General features: G+C 38.5%; 2 protein-coding genes across 3 annotated transcripts; one reads left to right on the forward strand and one right to left on the reverse strand.

Moving 5' to 3' along the window:
• Window positions 1-1,151: 1,151 nt before the first annotated feature.
• On the reverse strand, window positions 1,152-5,502 carry LOC106938065 (ras-related protein Rab-7L1). 2 transcript variants are annotated; one of them, XM_015019894.1, is made up of 6 exons: window positions 5,364-5,502; window positions 4,397-4,468; window positions 4,124-4,305; window positions 2,718-2,839; window positions 2,175-2,311; window positions 1,152-1,745 (listed from the first exon to the last, which is right to left on the reverse strand). In XM_015019894.1, exons 1-5 carry the CDS (start codon window positions 5,479-5,481, stop codon window positions 2,185-2,187), a joined length of 621 nt encoding a protein of 206 aa, XP_014875380.1. In that variant the 5' UTR covers window positions 5,482-5,502; the 3' UTR covers window positions 1,152-1,745; window positions 2,175-2,184. The 2 variants fall into 2 exon arrangements, 1 of the variants encoding a protein (XP_014875380.1); XR_001422526.1 differs by lacking the exons at window positions 4,124-4,305; window positions 4,397-4,468; window positions 5,364-5,502 and adding an exon at window positions 3,559-3,747.
• A 1,930-nt stretch (window positions 5,503-7,432) lies between these two features.
• tmem81 (transmembrane protein 81) lies at window positions 7,433-12,909 on the forward strand. The gene is made up of 6 exons (XM_015019895.1): window positions 7,433-7,466; window positions 8,343-8,566; window positions 8,952-9,115; window positions 9,316-9,431; window positions 9,988-10,181; window positions 12,806-12,909. Exons 2-6 carry the CDS (start codon window positions 8,354-8,356, stop codon window positions 12,821-12,823), a joined length of 705 nt encoding a protein of 234 aa, XP_014875381.1. The 5' UTR covers window positions 7,433-7,466; window positions 8,343-8,353; the 3' UTR covers window positions 12,824-12,909.
• The last annotated feature ends 4,346 nt before the right edge of the window (window positions 12,910-17,255 follow it).

The following is a 17,255-nucleotide window of genomic DNA, read 5'->3' on the forward strand; positions in this document are numbered from 1 at the left end:
TGTTTATTCTGTAAGTTTGCTTATGTGTTTGCATGCAGATGTGGATTAACAATGAATTAATGATGTAGCTGTAATGTTTACTTTTGCATCTTGATGGGAAACGTTTCCTGGGTTCTGGTCCTGCTGGCAGTCTGAAAAGACAACACGCTCCTTCACCAAAACCTCCAGGAACACACGGCGGCCACGCCGAGGCGCTTCCAGCTCAACCAGAAACAACCCTGGGTCAGAGCCTGCATGTCAGGTTGCAGCACATGTGGGATCCTCCATCAGCGCGAGGTGGCGACTGCCGCACCTGCTGTGCTAACAGAATTCACCAACCAGCGTCACAACGATGGTTTTCAGGATTACATTCATTTATGCAATGTTAAACTGACGTTAGTAAGTCAAGACGAACTCTTTAATGCCAAACAATTTGACTTAAAAATGACCCAAAAATAGTTTTATTACAGTTTTTTTATCGAGTCATCCTCAGGATTTCCATGGGTCCATGGATTACCTGGATGATCAGTGAACATGTCAATGCATCAGAATAGGACAAAGTCAGTTAATGTGACCGGCAGATAGAAAACTTTTCTGGACCAGTTGCCATCATAAACTGAACTCGACTAAATAACGTTTTAATTTTCTGCATATTTCTGTAGGATTTGATTAATTCGTATGTTTCTGTATCTAAATTAAACCAATTTGTTTTGTAAAGTGCCTTGAGAAGATAAATACATTTAATTGAATATTCTCTCTGAAAGAGCAAACACACAAATTTTATTCCAAATTTTTATCACCCATTAGCTGCATTTCCATTAAAAATGTGCACAACACTAAAGTTGATAATGTGCTAAAGTTGAATGAGTTTCCATTAAATAAGAAACAATTTAAATCCCTTAATAAAACTTGTTCGAGCAATAAATCAATAAAAAATATGCTGTGCCATCCTCCTACATATCCTGTCATTTTTTGTCTTTTCCATCAGTAATAACATCCAGCTGATCACTTTTTGATACAACTGAAAAACCATATCATCCTGAAGCAAAAACGTATAAAATTAACACTGGATGGATTAATCAGGTGTGGGATGGATGATGTTAACAGGTGACAACCTGACAGCTGTCTGCAGTTTCTGCCGTTAACATTCAGTCTGATCTGTTCATCAATCAATCAATAAATCAAGTTTATTTTTAATGCACATTTTGGCAGCAAAGTATCTCAAAATGCTTCATGTTATAAAAACACAAAAATAAAAACAGCTACAAAAATTATATTTTCTCATCAAAATCATTAATATACATCAAATATGTTGGTCAATATATAAAGATATAACATAAGAGATTTAACTTTCATGTCTGTCAGAGTTAAAACTGGTTTGGTCCATTTTAGTGTGACCTGAAATTCATCTTTGGCACTGATTATAATAAATATAATAAAACACTTTCTCTGCAAAATAACAAAAGAAAAATCCAATATTGCAAGTCAAGCTTCTCTAAGGCACATGCATATCCATGTGCCTGTGTGATACAGACTCTCAAACACCCAACAACATCTACTCATCATTCACCTTACTGGCAAGCAGAGCGGATCCACACACACGCCTGGTTTTAGCGCGCAGACGTCATGCGTCTGAATGAGTCAGCGTGTCGGAGGAGAAGCACTTTCATCCGCAGCTCATCCACACCTACAGGCCTTCCCAACCAAATATTATTCACGGCCACTTCCTCTGCTCCTTTTGCTTCTGCTGTTTGGTCCGTGACAATCTGAAAATATTATTATTTTAATTTATAAAAGTAAACATTCATTGTTGAGCAGGACACATTAAAAACACTCTAAAACTTGACAAGATGACCTTACTTAAAAAAAGTTGTCAATTAAAGTCAACATTAGTTTGACTTTGTTACCAAACTTTAACCAAAGTCAAGTTTTATTCACTCATCTTTTTCAGTTAAATGCAATATTACAAGTGAAAAGTTATTTTTTATGATGAGCGTTTTGGGTGTGAGTTTTTGTAGAGTGCAGTTTCCAAATACACTTAAAAAAAAATCTCAGCTGCAGAGTTGATGCATAAAGTGAATATTTGGCATGTCATTTGTGACATATTCATGCTTCCAAGGACAATCTACACTTAAAAAAATAACCTGTAGTGTCCATATAAAGTGCTCTGAATTACAAATAGGATTCACAACGACCTTTCTTGCGTCAGCAGCAACTCTTCCCTGCACTGTTGTTGAGCTGCAACTCCTGCTCTGGGTGAGCACCGTCTTCGGTTTTGGTCCGCAGCGGGTCCAAACTGGACTGAATGGACAGAATCTCCTCCACCAGCCTCCTGAAACACAGCAGAGATGCAAAACAACAACGGGAAGAGAAACGAGCAGCTGGCGTCAACGAGAGGAACGAAGTTTAAAACCTTCAGTCTCTCCGACACACAGAAAGACAGACAGAAGAGAAAGAACAGAAAAGGAAGGACAGAATGAAGGATACACAAAAAAAGATAAAGGAAGACAGAAAGGAACAAAGAAAACAAGGAAGGAAGGACATAAAGAAAAAATAAAGGAAGACAGGAAGGAAAACAAATCCTATTTTTATGACTCAAGGTGAACATTTTACATGTAGTTCCATGGATTAGCATCTTAGCCCTCAAACATGGCTCCCCCCATCAGACTGACGGGATTTAAATGTCGTCCTGGTAGTTGCCGTGTTGAACCATGTTAGCTCTGGACATGCTTTGTTACCTCATTGCCTCGTCGATGTTCTTGTTGTCTTTGACTGAAGTTGCCATCCATGTGAAGAAGCCGTGGGCCTTGCAGAACGACTCAATGTGGTCTACTGGGACGGCCCAGTCAGACAGGTCGCTCTGTGGGGGAGCAGAGGGACAAAAAAGACATTTAGGAAAACACAGAACGCTCCTGCAGATCAGTACTGGTGAACATGCAAAAAAAAACATAAATGTCCTATCACTCTCAGAATGGGCTGAACATGCTTAATTAACAAGGTAAATATTTAGTTAGCAAGCAAAAATATGGAACTCCAAACTAAATATTTAGTTTACAAACAGAATTTTTATTTTGCAGGCTAAATATTTAGCTCCATATTAAATATTTAATCAACAAAGTATTTAGCTGTGTTAATCCATCAACACTGCAAATGTTTGGGAGCAGCTCTGATCTTGGTCCCATAAAACATTGGCATTCCCGTCTGTCTTTCAGAGACTGCTGGACAGAGTCACCACAGAAAACAGGTGGGTGGATCTTCAAAATAGGAAACGTGTAACCTGATTTAATACCAAACACTGAGAAATAAGTCATGTATATTTTCATAGAATGACTGTAAACTTCTGGCTTCAACTGTATGTTTCATTCCTGCACTTTTGCTTCTTGTAATAATTTATTTTGCTTCCCTGTCCTTCATATCTCATCTTCTGCAACTAACTTACTGGAATGTATTTAAAACTGGGATTTGGAAACAACATGACATTCACATCAACCCTGTTTAGTCCGCTTTAATCAAACTCTTGCTCGTTTGTCTAGAAAGTCCGGTTCGTTTGGGGAAGTGTGAATGCGCAAACGAACTCACCAAAAAAAAGCAAACTCTGGTCTGCCTAAAACCTCGATCTTGGTTCGGTTTAAGTGAACGAATGCATGGACACAAGTGAACCGGAAACCGCTCCAAAGCAGGAAGTTAACTACAGTGCAAGGCATTCTGGGTCGACAGCCAAAATAAATGTGTCAGTCTTGCACTACAGGGAGAAATATCTTGTGTTTTTTCTTTACAGGAGACAAACACTTAATGGTACTCCATTTCTGTTTACATTTTGTGGAGAAGGAAGTTTGTCCTGGTCTTGGTGTCATTTCCTTCAGTGATTCTTGCTGCAGCGCCCCCACAGGCGAGGAGGTGAATAGGTTTTTCAATTATTTCGGATTGTTTGACACTGTGTAGCATTAAAGCGAGTCACACGAGCTGAAAATGTAACAAATGTGGGAATTTTGATCCCCAATCAAATCGAGGTGTGAAAACACGCTTACATGTGCACCATCTCAAATTTCTCATGTGGCTCTTCATAAAAAGATGAGGACGATGGTAACTCAGCAGCGCTAAGCTCTCCTAGTGCATCATGTATTGGCTAAATAAACCGACTCACCTTGTTTGCCAGCAGGATGCATGGGATGGAGCTTCCATTGGGCAGCGTGGCCTTGCTGTCCAGGTCCTGTTTCCACTGGTGACACTTGAGGAAGCTTGATGTGTCTGTGACATCAAACATCAACACGGAGCCCACCGCCCCTTTAAAATAAACTCTGGTCATGGAGATGAAACGCTCCTGGCCTGGAAGGGCAGACAACATTCATGCACATTTCAGTGATCAACTTATGCTTATGCATAAACCTATAGTTCACTTTGAACTAATGTTTCTTACCTGCAACGTCCCAAAGTTGAACTCTGACCTTTTCTTTGTCAGACCAGTGCAGCGTCTTAAGAGAGAAATCCACTACAGAAGTAACCAAACTCACATTAGGAACACAGTTTGAGAAAAACTCAGGTTCATAAAGCATCATAAACATATTTATTATGTTTATATTTACCCAGATATTCATATTGAATTCAGAAATACTTAAATGATCCCAAAGGGAAATTCAATTATTCTGCTCTTCTTTAATTCTGGAGAGCCCAACATGAGTGTGAATGAATGGAAGAGGGTTGGGGCCACCGGAAAAAAAAATAAATTAAAAAAAGAATTGTGACTTTTGAGCTCAGAATATGAAAAACTAAAATAAAATCTGACTTTTTTCTCAAAATTTAGACTTTTTTTCCCCTCAGAACTCTGACTTTTGATCTCAGAAGATTGAAGTCATAATTCTGAGAAAAAAGTCAGATTTTTTTCAGTAGCTGTAATCCTCGTCTGTACAGTCCAGAAAGGTTGAATGGTTTGTCTGACAAATTCTGGGTCTTTCCTGAGTTTTCTCCTATCAAGATGTGATTGGAAACTGATGCTCCAAACCTTTAAAACCACCTTAACAGACACATTTAAAATGGAGGAATGATGGCTCTGTTCATAAGGCTTAATTGTTCTGCTTTTATTCAGAATCTTGTTCTTTTGATGAAGATCCATATTTCATGATCATGGAAAAACAGGAGAACTAGTAAATCAAGAGCTTTAATTTTTGACTCTGTCCTCTGTTTTCCTGGCTTAGACACTGAATACAAGCAACTAGCAACACAACCTTTGAAAAAAGAAAATTAAAACTAAATCTGTCTTTGTGAAACATCAGTATTTGACAATTACTTTGAGTCTCCTTTACAAGACCATGTTAAACATTGAACACACAAGTCAGCCCAGATGAAGAGCCTGAAAAACTATAATTGTTGAGAACCATTTTGCCTACCTCCTACAGTCATTTTGTACGTTCTGTTGAACTGTCCACTGACGTAGCGATGCACAAATGAAGACTTCCCAACGTTTCCATCTCCTAAAATCAGTATTTTCAGCAGGTGCTCTTTCATTTTGTTTGCTCAGAAAGCGAACCAGAGGGACTCTTCAGCTGGAAGGTGCCATATCCCAAAGTTCAAACAGGAAATGGGATTTAATAAGCACATAAAGCTTTTATGTTGTTCGCGTGTATGAGTTAATAATCTCCAAAGTTCGAGGGAACACTGGAGCTGCAGTAAGCACAATAAGGATGCAAAGAGAAATGAAGATCAGGTGATTTCTTTTCTTAACATCTTAACAGTGTACTTTGTGTATGAAAGATGCATGAAATTTCAAGTCTTTTTGGCCCTCTTGGTGTTCCATACAAATTACTGTTTGTTCACATAGATATATGTACTCACATCGGTTTCACTGCTCATTCAGGTTGGTGGCACAAAGACATGCAGCTTTTAAGAAAAACTGCATGAAAATGAGGGCGTTAAAACACCCACATGCCCCGGGGGCTCATGGATACCGCCTTCCGTTTGATTTGATTGACAAAGTGCAAACAGTTTAGTAAAAAGCACAGCTTTTGTTTTTCAAGCTGCACCACATAAGGACACCATTTGGGTCTGGTTGTGTCCTAAAACAGTTATTTATAAGTTCTGCAGAGTACTCCATCTGCTGATGGGAAGAGAACCAAGACACGACGACGCGCACAAACAGGAAAGCCTCTCAAAGTGATTCAGGAGGATGACTCAGTAGGGGGCTGGAACCTGTTGGGAAGCCAAGAACGGCGGCTTATTTGGCAAATCAGCAAACCCAGTATGTGATCAACACCACAGGCCTCTGTGTGTGTGTGTGTGTGTGTGTGTGTGTGTGTGTGTGTGTGTAGTAGCAATACTGCTAATAGTGATAGAGGACAGAGATGGAAGCTGAGATATTCTTGTAGTTTTTCTAAGAAAGCCCTCTTCATTGACAGCAAGCATTGGTTGGTTTTATTTTTTGTTCTGACATCATATAGAGGTAATTGTACCTTTCTAAGAAACGAGGAGAAATTAGAGTTTATCCTGGATTTTAATCTGGTTTCAGCTTTCTGTTTGGAGTTTGCATATTTATGCGCTGTGCGTTTCTCCCACAGTCTCACATCAGGTCACTGACTCTGTGTTGCACTGCGATTAACACGTAATAGACACTAGGTGGTGCTAGAGCACCAGTCCTTATTCCGGTGCTCCATCACCTGGAAAAAGTTGAAAATTGTACTTTAGAGTCAGTTAAATAATTTTGTCCCGTTCTGCCTAATTAACAGGAGCCACAGGCTTATTTTAGACACAAATAGTCATCACTTTAAGATTAAACCAAGTCTTTATGAAGCTTGGAGTGGGTAAATGTTCATAAAAAGAAGGGTGTGTTCAAAATAACTAATAATTACATGTAATTTAATCCAAATCCATCAATAAATAGCAAAAATAAAAATTTGATGAAAATACTGAGAATTTTAACAGTTAATTTATTTATTAAATCATATCTTAATTTCTTTTTAAGGATGTAAAACACACTATAATTTTTTTTATTTTTATTTACTTACAATCTAGATCCACAGTCTTAAATAAGTTTAATGCTCCACATTTTTATCCAGCCAAGACGAAGATTTGAGTCCCTTGTTGTGCTTTTGCTTATTTCATGTCATAATTTCTGCTGTTTCTTTGGCTAAATTCAGTAAAGAAATATAAAATGATTCCGGTTCTGTATTTCATAATTTATGATTTTATCTTAAATCATTTAAGTGCAGCAGTTTCGTCGTGTTTTTCTGTGTTCGTGTGCCATCTAGTGGCCGAACTGCAACATGACTCCTCTTATGGGTGGAAAAATGTAGTTTGTGACGTAAACAACAATGGCAAAGCAACGTACTCAACTTTTGAATGGATATTTTACCTTTTTTCAAGAAAATATTAGAATGATGCGACACCAGGGCAGCATCCACAATCTGGACTGGCTGTTTCCATGGCAAAGCATGAAGTTGAAAAAATGCAGCTTTGAATTTAAAATGTCTTTATTTCTTTTTGGCTTCATGGTGAAGGTAAGTGCATTTTAACTTCTTTGGCAGCTTCAGTTAGACTTTGACAAAGTCAAAAGAACTTTTCCTCATATTTCTATTTTCAGTTATTGAAATATGTTCATGCACTTTTTTATTTTATTTTTATTTTCTTTTTTACCTTTTTACCTTGCAAAAATATACATAAAATGAGAAATTTCTCTGTTTTAGACGAGTTAGTTACTAAAATCTTTGCCAATCAGGCACATATCGGATATCAAGTAGCCTGGAACCCATTCAGAAAAATCTGATCTGTGTTGTTCAGACTGTCATGAAAAGATCAGATGCAGGTCACATTGAGGGGGAAAAATATCGAATTTAGGTACCTTCAGGCTGCAGTGTGAACATAAACAGATATATTTTTTTATGTCAGGTTGGGCAATAAATTAGTCACAATATATATCATTATAGACATGTGACCAATAGGTCTGATATAATATTCAGTGATTTCACTGAACTCCCTTCCAGAGCTGCACAGCATTCTGGGGGATGTAGGCAGAGGAAAGGCTGCAGACATCAACTAACTCACTCTTTTGGTTACCTAGCAACAGCTAGTTGAGAAACTAATGCAGGAGTAGTTTCAGGTTTCACCACTGCTCCTCATAGCTGCTTAAAAATAAAAACCAACAGCGTGAAGTGAAATCTGGATAAAACAGGAAAGGCCACGCCACCAATTTGGTACTATTTCACATTTAAAACTAAAAGTTAATTGATTATTATAGATATCGACTGATTTTAAATATTTTTCAGCCATGTCATCCCTAATGTCAAGAAGTGATTTACATATCAGCATAAAGTGAAAACGAGTTGTCATTATGTGGCGTTATTCAGAATTATCTCCATTGTTTTTATTTTTTAAAGAGTTTTTCAGAATGCATGTTAGCACCGCTGCGCTCCACTTCCTGCTCCTCTTGCACCTTCTTCTTCCTGTTGACATGGAGGAAGAGGACAAAGTCCCTCTGGAGGTCATCACTGAGAGCTCCCCCTGCAGCGTGACCTGTGGCCTGGGGGTCAAAACACAAACTCTGTGTTTGCTAAAGGACGGCAAGGCCGCGATGGAAGAAAGCATAAAGGCAGAAGAAAAGGTATCAGTGAAATGGATCAGAAATCAGTTTAGGAATAAAACATTGATAGGTTACAAATGGCTGGGATTGGATTAATACTGAGTGTCTGGAATCACTTTGATTAGCAATTTAAACACTCACATATTTTGGTATAATTACCATCAAAGCTCTGCCAAGAAAAACAAAGACCCGTTAAAGAGTAATTTTAGTTCTGCTTTCATTAACTTGCTGGTTTTTGTGTGTTCTTGGACTAAGAGCAAATTCTAAAATGATAGCTTGTTGCTCAAACTGGACTTATTTCTCAGTTGTGTCCCGGATGAACGACTGATGCACATCACATCTATTAAAAAACCCAACAGATGAAACAAAGCTGGGCATTTATCAGAATCATTATTACTCCTGTCAGGACGCCAGTAAGTCCAGCATATCAAAGACATGCAGGAGCCAACAAGTGCAGTGTGTGGAGTCGTGGCAGTGTGGACTGAAGACCATGACCGTGACCTCTGGACAGCGAGTGGAGATCGACTGTTTGGGAGAAGTCATGGCGGCGATGGGAGCGTTCTCCTGGAGGTAAACACTTCATCAGCAAGTCACTGTCAGCTCAAAAGGAAAAGCTCAAAATCAATGTGATTATTTATCTGAAATTTATGTCAGATAATTCATTTGTAATTTGCAAATTGCTTGGGGTTTTCTGTTACTCTGCAAAATGTTTTAAACAGGAAAGGTGAGGTGAGGTCGGGTTTCTGAGTGGATGTTGTGTTGTCCCTCAGGGTTTCGTGGCGCTACGCTCGAGGAGTCATCACCTCGGACGATTCTCTGTTTGACCGCTGGAAGGCCCCTGATCTGCAAAGAGTGGTTCTGGACCCAGTCAGAGAGGAGGATGCAGGTAAACACACCTGTGATGGTTTTCTAGAGGTAATGACTTCATTTCCTGTTTTCCTGAGATGACAAATTCATTTTCCACTTGTTTTCTTTAGAAAACAATTTAAATTCCCATTTTCTTGCAATAACAAATTGAACTTAAATTCCTCTTTTCCTGAGATGATAAATTCATTTCCCAACACTTTTCTTGAGATAAAACTTAAATTTCCATTTCGTTGAGAAAACAAATTAATTTCCCAGTGGTTTTACATCAATTCATTATTTCAAGAAATGAGATATTCACATTTTCTTGAGATAAATTAATTTCCCAATAATTTTGCCAAGTGAATCTCGAGACACCAAAATGACACGCATTAGGACAGATTCAGGGTTGAAACACACCAATCGTCGTGGTTTGTGTTATCTTGGAAAAAACCCCATCAGGAAATGAACTCATATCAAGAAAACCATCGGCAGAAATGCGGAAAACGCTCACTCTCAACTTTTGTATCTGTGCACAGAAGAACCAACAATGAATTTACAGTCATGTGAAAAACAATAACAAAGCCACTTGTTTCCAGGTACGTACCGCTGTGACGTTCAGGACGCCAACTATCGCAGAAAGAAGACGGTTTACTGGGGCGTCCGTGTTTTACCGGCGGGGGTCGTCAACCTGGACTACCAAAGCTCTCTGCTGCAGTGGGACGTGACCGGGAGACGGGCCGACAGCAGCGGCCTGCTGCAGATGGCCGCCGGGAGGGTTCTCCTCTACGCTGTACGGTTTGCTTTGACTTTGGTTTCCTTTCGTTAGTCACTTGTCAAAACGTCACAAACCCTGTGATTCAATTAACACCAGAGACGAAAGCAAAGCTTATTTATTTCACCATCTTGTTTCTTAAAATTGTTAGCTTTTCATATAACCAGGCACCTATAAATGCTTCTGTCTCCTGTCTAGAACGGAGTATTTGGGTCAGACTAAACCATTTTTTTGAATTACAAGAATAAATTCACAATATTATGATACTATGACAATAAGATTTGGAGCATAAAGAAACAACATTTCCACAAGAAAATCATAAAAATACTTGAAAAGAGTCATTTTATTGAGACCAAGGTATTTAGTACACGATTATGTGTGATTCTTTCTTCAAAATACATAATCAGATGGACAAAAATAAGTGGAAATTTTGGTATTTTAAATACAAAAATGACAATAATTCATAAACGTAACAAAAAAATAAAATCCGGCAAAAGAAAATTTTTACAAATTAGTTTATTTTAATAAAAAGCTGATAAAACTTCAACGAAAACTGCAGGTTTGTGTCTGTGTCTGGTGAATATTTCAATAAAACATTTTTCATTCAGTGGGTCGAGAATCCAGAAATTTCACTCACGTAAAAGTAAAAAGTATGGTGTAGTAAAAAAGTACATTTATTCAAAAAGTTGCTCAGGTAAATGTAATTAGTTACAACCAGGTCAGGACATGAGGGTCAGTCGATCTGCTCACTTTCACCTCGTCTGCCTCCTGCCATGTCAGCGTTTCAGGGAATCGTTGCTCCTCCCACTGAGATGAGGCCAAACGGCTTCTTACACCGAGACGTCGAGGCCAGCGGCTCGACAAAACTCTGCAGCATAAGAGAGGCGTGATTTCCTTTGTTCAGCCCAAACCCTGAGGACTGAGCATGATCAATGACCCATCATGTGTCCTGCCTGCATGGCTGCGGGGCAGAGCGGCCATTTTTCTAAATGTGGCCGGGTGTTTAGGCAGAGATTGCAGAGGGATTACAGCAGCTGTCAGGAAACTTTTTATTGATGCTCACATCTAATGAAATAAGAAGCAAAGCACAACCTGGACCTGTCTGGTAGAAACACTGTCAATAATCCTGAACAGCCTTTAATTTAAAAAATCCCACAAAATTTCTGTAAACACATTAAACTGAATCATTTCTAAATGTATAAATAGTTTCTTCCTTTTTGTACAGGAATAATTATTAATCCATAATTTGTCTGTCATTTTAGAGCACAAATATGACTTGAATCTGGTCCATTTTGCCTCATCACTAAAATGGGAAAAACAAGAAACATGTTGCATCATTCATGTAGGGCAGAAGTGTAAAAACTGTAAAAACACAAAATCTTACCAAGTAATTGTAGTCTAGTTTCTAGTGCAAATATCTTATTACACTTAAAATAAGACAAACTAACTTAAAAGTAACTTTTCAGCAATTTGTAGAAGCTTGTTTTAAGTAAATAATTTATTTTATTTTGATGAAAACTTTCTTGCTCAGTTGGCAGATAAAATAATTTATAACATGGGAAAATGTCTTAAATAATCTGCCAATGGAACAAGAATGTTTTCATGAATATTAAGGAATTGTTTACTTAAAACAACCCTCTATATCATGCTGAACAGTTACTTTTAAGTTAGGTTTGCATTATTTCAAGTTTGCACTAGAAACTAGACCAAAATTACCTGGTATAATTTTATGTTTTTGCAGTGTAATGTTCAAAATGAAACAAGCAAACAAACAACCTCAATTTGCCATAATTAGCAAGCAGGGCAATAATTAAAGATGTCGAACATTTGGAACTGTGATGTAAATGTATTTTGCTCTCAGACAAAGCAGTGAGATGGTTAAAGATCTCCACCCTCTGCATCCCTGAATAGAATCAAAATCTCTAAAGTATCGATGAAATTTGAAAAGTAGATCCTTACTGGGTCGTTCAGCAGGACTGATTCACCAGAAACAAAATCAGGCTTCAGTGTTGATCTGATTCACCAGACTTTAATCTGAGGTGATCTGTAGAGAAGACAACAATGTACCCCAATTAAATTATTTTGTATAGGTGTAGTCTTAGTACTTCTGCAGTAAAACATAAATTAGACTAAGAAGAAGACTAAGTATTGTCCTATTGACACATTGGGAGTCGTACAGGATAGCAATAGCACCAATTATGTTTAAGTAACCTTCATTTCCTCAGTGAATATTTTTATTTCTCTGTCTCTGATTATCATAAAATCTGAATTTATTTAAGGTTTATTTCCTTTAACATCTTTAAAATGATTTCAAGCAACTCTGGAAGACGCTCTATCTCTATATTTTTCAGCTGCATTGAAGACAATTTAGACTAAATTTTGACACAGAGAGGGAGACATGCAGACCCGAAGGAGCTGATCTGGACCAACAGCTGTAGAGTCCAAATATAGTTAAGATATCTGCAGTTTGGTTTAGAGAGTGAAGAAGAGATAAAACTGGAGAGCTCAACCTTTTAAAATAGTGAGGGAGAGTTTTTAAGGTGGTTTAGGATGGAAATACGTCTTGATTGTTAGGTTATTGACTCACCAGGCTTTGTTTTGTGTGTCTAAAACGCAGGTGGTGATTTGTTTCATCGTGACAGGCTTCTGTATTGGACTGATGTTCATCTACAAGAGAGTATGCTGCAGACGACAGAAAAACGAGAGAAAGACAGAGATGATGCAGTTAGAAAAATATATTGTAAAATAAAATAATCAATAATCCATTTTATGTATGGATAAACAGCACAGTTTTATTGTATCAGGTAAAATATTAAAAAGGTTGCTGGTGTACAGGTGTATAATCACTGTGGCCATATTCTGCTCCACCAGATGGCAGCGTTGGCTAACAGGAAAGTCCTGAGTGAAGCGTGACAACACAGATCAATTATCACCTCCCACATCATGGCTCAGCGTGATCCAGCTGCCACAAAGGAACCAAGTTATTAAAGAGGAGAATACAGAAAAGCACAACATGGGGCTCCTTAATGGACTTATGCAACACAGCAGGCAGACCAGGAAGATGTTCACATGTTCAAGACTGCTTAAAAAAAGTTGTTCTCTTGAAGAAGTCACATGCAGGAGAAACGTTTCATGACTTTATGTATTAAATAGATGTAAAATTAATCCCAGAAAAAGAGCAAAAGGCCTTGTGAAGATGCTGATTGGAGTTTCATTATGAACAGTGAAAGAGCTGAAAGGCCAATCAGAGAGGAAGAGGCCATTCCTCCAAAAACAACATAAAGCCAGAGAACGGTTTGCAAATGCCCTCATGAACAAAAATCTGGATTATTGTAATGAAACTAAAACTGAAGTGGATGATCATCATCACATCTGGAGGAAAAGTACATTTACGCCCAAAAGCGCAAAAATATCTGGATTCATAAAAGCAAGTGTGGTTTTTCCTTTATAAATCACAGCAGCACCTCAATGTTTAATAAAAGCTCCACTTCATGTTCTGCCCTCTATGCGACCACATTCAACCATAAACGGCTAATGCAACAAACCTAATGCTAAGCTAAATATTTAGTAGGCTAACTGAATATTTGGTTCCAAATTAAATATTTAGCCAGCAAGCTGAAAGTTTGAAGCCAAATATTTTGCTCTGACCTATAAATACTTTATTAGCAAGTTAAATACTTAGGTTTGACCTTGATACTTAGTTAGTAAGTTACCAACTAAACATTTAGCTTGTTAGCTAATTTTTTTGGCAAGCTAAATATTTAAATATTTAGCTAGCAAGTTTAATATTTAGCTTGAAACTGATATGAAAATGTAACATTAAGATGCCCATTTCTTCTAAATAACCCAAATTGTTGCTGTTAATCTTTGACTGTGTAATTATACAACTGGCAGCCCAGATTCTTCTATCCAGTTAGATTTTTATACATCACAACCTTTGTGCGGAAAGGTTTTGTGCGTACACCACATTTATAAACGAGGCCTCAGATACTGCCACCAAGGCATCGGGGTGTTGTGTTTGTAGCTTAGCAACCATTGAACTGATGACATCACATGCATTGTGGGAAACAGCCGAGGCTGGAATGTGAGCCGTTGCCAAAATTAAAGCGGCGAACTCTCTTATGCGGACGGAAACTGACTACCAGGAGTTTAATATCTGGGCTGCAGAGACGACACTTCCCAGTAACGTGTCCTGGATGACACCATCTGTTGTTGACAAGCACTGCTAATCCACCTCCTTTTCTTTTCTCACTCTTTAAATCTCTGTCAGGAAGCCTGGCAGAGAGAGCAGCGGATATGATCCGCCCGCCATGTCTCAGTAAAACACATAATACTTCATTTTAAAACCCTGGCTGAGTCCTGCTTAGGGCTTGGAGTTCATCCAGCCTGTTAGCCAGCAAACTCCCGTTGCTCATTATGATTGTTGGAAGACAGCGTCTGAACTTCCTCCTTCTTTCTCTCCTTTGCCATCACGGCGCCTCCTTTTCAACTAATCTGGGTTTTGTGTCTTCAGTTGAGGTATTATTTCAGTTTTTGTGATGCTCCTGGTTGTAAACCACCTTGTTGCTATGGTTATGCGTCATAACAAATTCCCCAAAGCAAAGAAAGTATCAGCTATAATCCTTCCAGCTGCACAGCATCCTAAAGTAGAGAGGGCAATGGTGCAAAACACACATTTTCTGCCTGAAATGGAGGAAGTAAAGTTAAAAGAAAGGCAGCAGAGCGACTCCAACATGCTGCCACCTTGACTTGAGCAAAACTGGAACTTTTTCATTCATTAAGATGACAAAGAGGCAACAGGCTGCCATACCCAGACAAGGTGAAAGTCAACATCATCCCAGCAGTTCCAGACCTAAACAGGGAGGGAGATTAAGAGGCGATTACTGCAACAGACTCATCGGTTTGAGTTATTTTGGTGAGAAGCCACTCTAGGGAAATAACAGCAATGCAATTATGAATATATGCTCATCATAATTCAGTTATTTTCTCGTGCAAGTCGCCGAGCTCATCCCTGAACAACACCGTTTCCCTTTGTGTGTTTAGTTAAAAACACCAGTTTAGTGGATGTAATCGCTGTTTAATCATCGTTTCGCATTAAAACACACATGATACCACACACACATGGAAATGTTGCTTTTTGAAAGCATTTTGGATAATACAGAGGAGATCATATGTTAGACTTTCAGTAAGCACTGGATAAGCTCTTGGGAAATGACAGCATCAATTATTGTTCATGTGGAAATTAAAATTAATACGAGGCTGAGAGGTCACAGCATTCACTGGCTGTTTATTCACATGTTAATCCTGTCATATTCTCCATGTATTTTACTTTTCATTACATTAATATTTATCCAGATGTGATTTTAAGTTTTTAGTGTAAGTACCTGCCACGTCAGGCTTCTGACAAACTGAAACATTTGAGTCAGAATCTCTTCTTGAATGTGTTTAGCATTAAGGATGACTCTCGTTTTTGTGAATAACTCATTAGTCACTGCAAAAACATTTAAAATGTTGACAGTGAAGACTAAAGTTTCCACTGCCAGACTATTTAAAAACCATTTTCAACGCCCAGATCACCAGATGGCAGAAAAATGGAGAACTCTGTTTTCTCACACTTTGTAAGCCTTTGAGTCGTCTCTGCCCTGATGTCTGAGGAGGAACCACCAGGATGATGCAAGTTGTGTCGTTAAAGAGTAACACGCCACCTGTGGCTAATTCTGCTTACATGGTTTCCTCACAGCAGCCATATTTTAGGACAGCTGGAGGAATATGTTGTGAAAACTAACAGATGAGATAGTAAAGCAGGTTTTATCTGCTCCACTTTTTAATCAGTTTTAGTTTAGAAGCAGAGAAGCAGAAGCTTGGATGGATGACGTCTAACCTGGTTTTATGACTGACTGAGCCGTGAATTCAGCTCGCTAAGAGAGATTCCTGAAACACAACCTCCAGGCAGAAGAGATTAAAGTGGAGACCAGTGCTGTTGCAGACTTAGTAACTTTTTGCCAAATAAGCGACTAGCAACGAATCTAACGACTTTTTAATGAATTATTGTAGGCTTTCATGGAGACATGTAAAAGCATTAATTCCTGACGTGCCACCAGGGGGCGTGTGTCTGAGTAAGATAGTTTTATCTCCAAACATGGCGCTGTGCGTTGTAGACTATGTCCAAGCTGTAGCATTAGCTGCGTTTCCATTACAACTATTCAACCCAAAGAGGGCAGCACTGAGGTGGTTTTAGGCCAAAAATTGCAGAATTAAACAAATGTACTCAAAAATGTCGCACAGAAACAAAGACAGGACCCGTAAGCACCAGATTTTAATCACTTATTTATTTATTTTTTCTTGATTTGGGTGTTAGTTACTCTTTAGGCTGAAATACATTTGGTTTAAGTTGCAGAATAATCTGAAGTACCCAAAGCCTGAAGAATGTTTTGGAGTTACCTTGTCAAAGCCTGGATGTAATCTGATTGGGATTCTGGGAGATGGCTTTAAATAGGCCATTAATGTTTAACATCATTAACATTTCTGTAAATAAAAATAAGCCAACATTCCTCCACAGTAAGAGCTGATCTTCCTCTAGGTGTGGGGCAGCCCTCAACTGATTTCTGGTTTCAAGTAAATGAAGAAGGACAAATAACTGTTTCTACCCTGAATGATAGCAACGCACCCAGAGATGGTTCCTCGCAATCCCAAAACTATGTTGCAACATTTCCTGCACTAATCATTAGCAGAGGTAGTAAGTAGGTCTGCCTAGTTGTCCAGCAGCCATTTATTTCACTGCTCTCTTTCAAGTCTCACTCAAACCTCTGAAAGAGGCCAACCGATGCGCCTTAATGATGCTTCATGATGAATTTTCTTTGCAGGCAGAGTTTTAATCATGCCCTGGATATATAGCAGCGTTTCTCAGCTGCTGAAGTGTCCTCTTTCAACATAATAACACAGAAAGGGAATGCACCGTCACTCATGGTGTCCTGATTGGTATTTATCTCACTGGCTTCCTTCGAGCATCTTGGTAAAAGGACAGAGACTTTGCATTGGTGAAGTACTTTGAGTCGTCTTTAAATACAAGTTCTCTTCAAGGTGATCCATTCA

The sequence above is a fragment of the Poecilia latipinna genome, unplaced genomic scaffold (assembly GCF_001443285.1).
Source record: "Poecilia latipinna isolate Pla-1442-1.1 unplaced genomic scaffold, P_latipinna-1.0 Scaffold2500, whole genome shotgun sequence".
Lineage (NCBI taxonomy): Eukaryota > Metazoa > Chordata > Actinopteri > Cyprinodontiformes > Poeciliidae > Poecilia > Poecilia latipinna.